Raw genomic sequence first — 5589 nt, forward strand, 5'->3', positions numbered from 1 at the left:
TCAGCAGGGCAAATAACACGCTGGCATACATCAACCGATGCATCTCATGTAAAACTAAGGAAGTGATACTCCCACTGTACTCAGCACTGGTGAGACCGCAGTTGGAGTACTGCATCCAGTTCTGGGTGCTGGACTTCCAATAAGGGCATGGACAAACTTGAAAGGGTCCAGAAAAGAGCCTCATATGCAGGGCAAGCCATATGAGGAAAGGCTGAGGGACCTGGGCCTCTTTAGCCTAAAGAAGAGAAGGTTGAGAGGGTACTTGATAGTGGCTTATCAAAGGAGGAGTGCATCAGGATCTTGGTGAACGACTGTTCACTAGGGCACTGTTAGGGAAGACCAGGACCAAGGTATATAAACTCCTGGAAGGCTGCTTCAGGCTTAATACCAGGAAAAACTCCTTCACAGTGAGAGTGACCAGACTGTGGAATAGACTGTCTCCGGAGGTGGTGCAGTCACCTACCCTGGAGGTTTTCAAGAGGAGGCTAGACAGTCACCTCTCTGGGGTCACTGGACCCCAGTTGTCTTCCTGCCTAGAGCAAGGGGGCTGGACCCGATGATCTGCAAGGTCCCTTCCAGCCCCTAACGATCTATGAATCACCCTTGGCCCATCACAGTGACACAACCTCACCCCTAACCCTCCTTTCCCCCTCCCCTTCCTATGTCTCTTTCCCAATCTCTTCAGTCATCACTGTCATCTTCTCTCTCATCAGCTCCACTACCATCGTTATCTTTGCTGTCTTCAGGGGTCCCACTCCTGAGCAGTCTGTGCCAGTCCATCCTCTTCCATTTGATCCCCACCATCTCCTCCCTGATGTCTGCTGCCACTTTCTTGTAATACCCTTGCATCAAAACCCTTCTTCTTTATTGTATTTACTGCTCATTTTCCCAGTAGCCTTTTTTTGAACTTACATGCCTGGCATTAGAAAAAGGAGAAAGGCACTCCTAATGTAGATGGGAGCAGTAACATGTGTTTCAAAATCTTTCTAATGTTAACCTTTTAAGCTTGGTGTACTTTTTTCACTGAAATGAAAATACGCTACTTCTCTGTTGACTGCAGATGTTAGAGTGTAGCTGAGGATTCTTGTTGTGTTGTTAACAGGAATATGCTGTGAACTGTCATGTTATCACCTGGGAGAGAATGCTTAGCCATTTTGATATATTTGCCTTCGGGCATTTCTGGGGCTGGTCAATGAAGGCCTTGTTGATCCGCAGCTATGGCCTATGTTGGACTATTAGCATCACCTGGGAGCTCACTGAGGTAGGTTATATGTTAATTATAGTCAAGGAGATAATACTGACTTACAACATTTGGGATAAAGCATGGGCAGTTTTGCTATAGCAGGTTTACTACTGCTTGAACTGAAAGTAAACACTGAGCAATTCAGTTCTCTGCAGCTTTGGATCAATGCCAGTGCAGCCACACCAGTTTCTGAATGGGAACTGTTCCCTAGTCTTGCAGTATTTTACCACATAACATGCATCTACCCTTTAGTAATGTGCCCCTTCGCCTACAACCCTGTACTCACCCCAGATATAGAACCTGTGCTAGTGTTTTGAATTCTGATTTTAAAATACTGTCATAATCTAATGACTGATGACTCATTTTTGTGTTAGTGTTACAAGAGTTCTCTGTGAAATGTGGCCACACTTACCCTACAGCTCACTTCTACAACTGACTTATCATTCTCAAGTCCTGCTTTGCATGATAATCATTGCTATTCAGATTGACTTGGCTAAAAGGACTGCACAGTGTCTTGTTACTGGATATGTTGTAGTATTGAACTTTATTACTTGTTATTCTAGATAACTTGGTTTTATCTAATCTAAAACCCACCTGAGAAGAATGTTTATTTTACTGAAACTCGTGAAGCCACATTGCTATGAACATAAAATCCTGTTCCATCCCCTGCATGATCGGGGTATGGAAGGTACCATTTATAGGAAAGTTTGATGATACATCTTGTAAAAAAGCAATTTTCTGAACTTTATTGTCAGTTATTAAGGAATTTAGACAAACTATCTCCAATTCATGTAAGCCAAAAGTTCTTGGGACAAAATTTGCAAACATTAAGGTATGAATTAGGGCTCCTGAAACTATATTTTGGTGCTTGTAGAGGCCTAATGTTCAAAGCTACAGCTTTTGCTGACTTCAGTGAGTCTTCAGGGTGATTGACTCCTTTGAATATTAAGTCACTTAGGCATATTTATATTTCTAAAACATATTTGCTGAATGTTAAGGAATGCAATTTGTAAAGGATTGGCCCTATCAGTTCTTTTTTACAAATGTGTGATTTTATTTTTTAATGTTTGAGGATACCTCTCTTTCCAGGCCACTCTCAGAACTACCCTGAAAAATAAAATTTGATTCATGAAGGCAGGAGGTGACAATGAGGGGACAACATTTGTCTTTGCCTCCTGTAGCACAGGTTTAAATCCTGACTTCTCTCTCACAAAAAACTGACTCTCTGCATTTCATCATCCACAACTTAACATCATGTCATGACTGGTATTTCCTGCTGGTGAAGGGCAAGATACTGGAATAAATTACGTCTCTTCCACATTCAACCTATAGGGAGTTTGCTCCCACTAAATGTATTTTTAATGTATTGACTCAAATGAGTCAGAAGTAGCCTACAGAAGTTATCATGGGTATTGCAGAGAGCCTGTGTTGTTCCTCTCTTGTTAACATTGGTGACTGTCAGCTGGCTAAGTCTACATATTGAAATTGAATGCCTAAACATGTGGCAATCTTTCTTACTAAAGGTGGGATTCAAGCATACTTCTCTTTCCTTTTGCTGCACGCTACCACCCCAGCAAAGTTTAAAAATCAAACATCTGTGTTCTGTTCACATTCTGCCTTGTTGGCTGTAATGTGTAATGCTTTTGGCCAAAGTACTGCAGTACAGAAGATCACCAAATATTCTGAGTTAAGATGTATAAGAAGTAGATATAGTTACAATTTCAGATTTGGTTTTTAAAAACTTGAAATTGTTATTAACAGCATAACCGTTCACATGCAACTTAATTTTGTAGAAGAAATGTAAATTTCTTCCTAAAAGTGATAAAGTTGTTAAACAGTTCCTGTATTGCGGTCATTCCCAAGAGGAGAGAGTATCACTGTAACTTCTTATAAAATAACCAACATTCTTTCTACAAGCATTATTTCTGCCCCTTCCCCTACTTCTGATTAACATCTTTCTGCATGCTTCTGGCACCAAGAAGATGTTTCAGTGTGAAATTCTAGTCATATGCAAGGGACCAAGCAGGTCCATTGCTTTTACTGTGTTTAAAAAAGAAAAAAGCTATATGGGAGCAGGACTGAGTGGCAATTTTCAATGTATTATGAAAGAAAAAATATTCCTCAGATGTTTTTCTCAGGAATTCCTTGAATGTTCTAAAGGGGTTGCCTAAAATGCCACTTCCTAATTTTTTGATGAATTGCTGAATGCTATCCAGTCTCAGGTCCTTGGGTCAGTTTTTGTTTTTGCAGTTGAAGCAGCTCACTTGTTTTCACTTAAAACAGAATGAAAGAAACTCCACAATCCATTTCTAGTGAGATGCTGTTTTACTTTGTCTCAATGTTGCATTCCGTCTTCCTCACTCAAGATTAGAGCATAGCTGTTTCCTGAGAAGCAGGGAATATGCCTGATCCCAGTATGCTGTGCTTGAAATATATAGCATAGCACAGATAGAGAGAGAGCAAGAGTTTCAGAAACTAATGTTAGGCAAAGTTCCTACAAGAATGAGACACCCCATTGACCCCTATGGGTGTGTCCTAGGGTTGTCAACTCTGTTTGAATCTGTTCCAGGAGGTTTCATCACATGGCATACTGGTGCTAATTACAGCGCAGAGACTTTGTCAGGAAGGCAAATGCACATTGCTGTTACATTTTTAAAAACCCACTGGACTATTATATACATCAGATTCAACATTGAATATTGATTTTAATGAATACCCTATAATTTATCTCCTGGGTGACTATCAGCAGTCTCCTGGAGATTTAATCTAATTCCTGGAGACTCCAGGGCAGTCCTGGAAGGTTGGCAACCTTAGTGTGTTCCCACAAGTGGGAATGTCTGTTTTCCCTGGGCTCAGGTAGTATTGGCACATTTTGTGCCACTGCTACTTGCCCTGGGAAACAGCTATGCCATGTGCAATCTAGCATGCAGCACATTATTCTGGGTGTGGTAGGGGAGGCTGAGCTGGCACCTGGGCTGGCCCCAGCGGCCTTACTTGGGGTCCTGGGGGCCTCTGGGAGCTGCAGCCATGGCACTTCTGAAGCAGGAAGCCTGGCCAGCAGCTAGAGCATGGCACCGGCTAGCTAGGCTCTGGCTAGGCTGCCGCCACATGTCACCCCGCTTTTTTTTAGGTGTGGGGGTGGCAGGGGTTCGTCCTCAGGATCTCCTGCAGTCGTACCACCCCCCTGCAATGCAAAGTAGCAGCTCAGGAAACACTTGCATGTGTGGCATGCGGCGCCTCAAGCAGGTCTCTAGCACTGCATACCACGTATCCACACTCATCTGGATGTGCCCTGTGAGGCCAAGTTGAATATAGCCTGAGTATGATTTGGAGTTGTTACAGTCTGATCTGACTTAAGTCACAGGTTCTGAAAAACTTCATTACCATTGGATTCACACTTTGCAGAGATGACACTGCTTGCATGAGCATAGAGAGTGAAGTATCCACCTTCTCTGAGGTCCTTTCAGAACAAGAACGAAACACTTCGGTTTGACAATATGGCAAAGCTTGCATGGTCATTAAGTGGCTCACCTGGGAAAAGAAAAATGGCACTTAAGCTTTTATAAGCATTCATTTCCCTAAAACTATCTTTAACAGAAAAAGACAAAATGTTCTCAAAGGAGTTAAGTTAGAACAAGTCTTAAATATTTTTGTTCCCCAACATATCTCGGTATTGACCATTGTGATAATAATTAGAATATTTTTATATTTTAATTAGGGGTGTATATTGATAGCTGATTTTTAGGGAGGCGTATCAGTCAGTACCAATCCGATTTCCGACAGCAGCCCAACAGCTTGAAGAGCAGTGTTCAGCTGATAAGTTTGTTGTAGTGGAAGGGAAGGAGGGAGGGAAGGGGCTTGAGAAGTCAGATAGAGGCCCCTGCAGTGAGGAAGGGATTGGGGCTGGGGCAGGCACTGCCAGCCGGGGCAGGGTGGGGCACGGGATGGAGCCACGGCTTGTCCGGGGTGAGGTGGAGGTTGGCAGCTTCTGCCCTGGTTCACCTTGGGAGGGCATGGGGGGCGTATGTCCCAGGAGTTGCACGGGGTGGGGCGGGCTGCGCTGGGCTGTTCCCAGCAGGGGCTGGACCAGGCAGCACTCAGGGCAGGTGGCAGCAGCCCTGGGAACAGGGGTTGCAGGGGCTGCAGCCACTCCAAAATTCACTGTAGCTGTCCCAGCACTGCCCCCCACCCTGAGCACAGCCTGGCCCAGCCCCCTCCAGGAAAAGCCTGGTGCAGTCTCAGCCTTGGCCTCAGCCTGCAGTGGCAGCCCACCTGCTCTTCATGCAGACCTGAGGGCATGTGGCCCCCATGCTCTCTCAGGGTGTGTGCAGCGGTGGGAGTCACCC

The 5589-nt window shown here is 44.3% G+C and overlaps 1 protein-coding gene across 1 annotated transcript in view; it reads left to right on the forward strand.

The window, feature by feature from the left end:
• Positions 1-5589, forward strand: part of PTDSS1 (phosphatidylserine synthase 1) — an 89496-nt gene that overhangs the window by 52604 nt on the left and 31303 nt on the right. The window contains exon 5 of the mRNA XM_019527964.1: positions 1103-1261. Coding sequence (XP_019383509.1) covers positions 1103-1261 — 159 coding nt within the window. The remainder of the gene's footprint in view (positions 1-1102; positions 1262-5589) is intronic.

This window comes from Gavialis gangeticus, unplaced genomic scaffold (genome assembly GCF_001723915.1).
Source record: "Gavialis gangeticus isolate Ggan-Ray unplaced genomic scaffold, GavGan_comp1, whole genome shotgun sequence".
In the NCBI taxonomy this organism is placed as follows: Eukaryota; Metazoa; Chordata; order Crocodylia; family Gavialidae; genus Gavialis; species Gavialis gangeticus.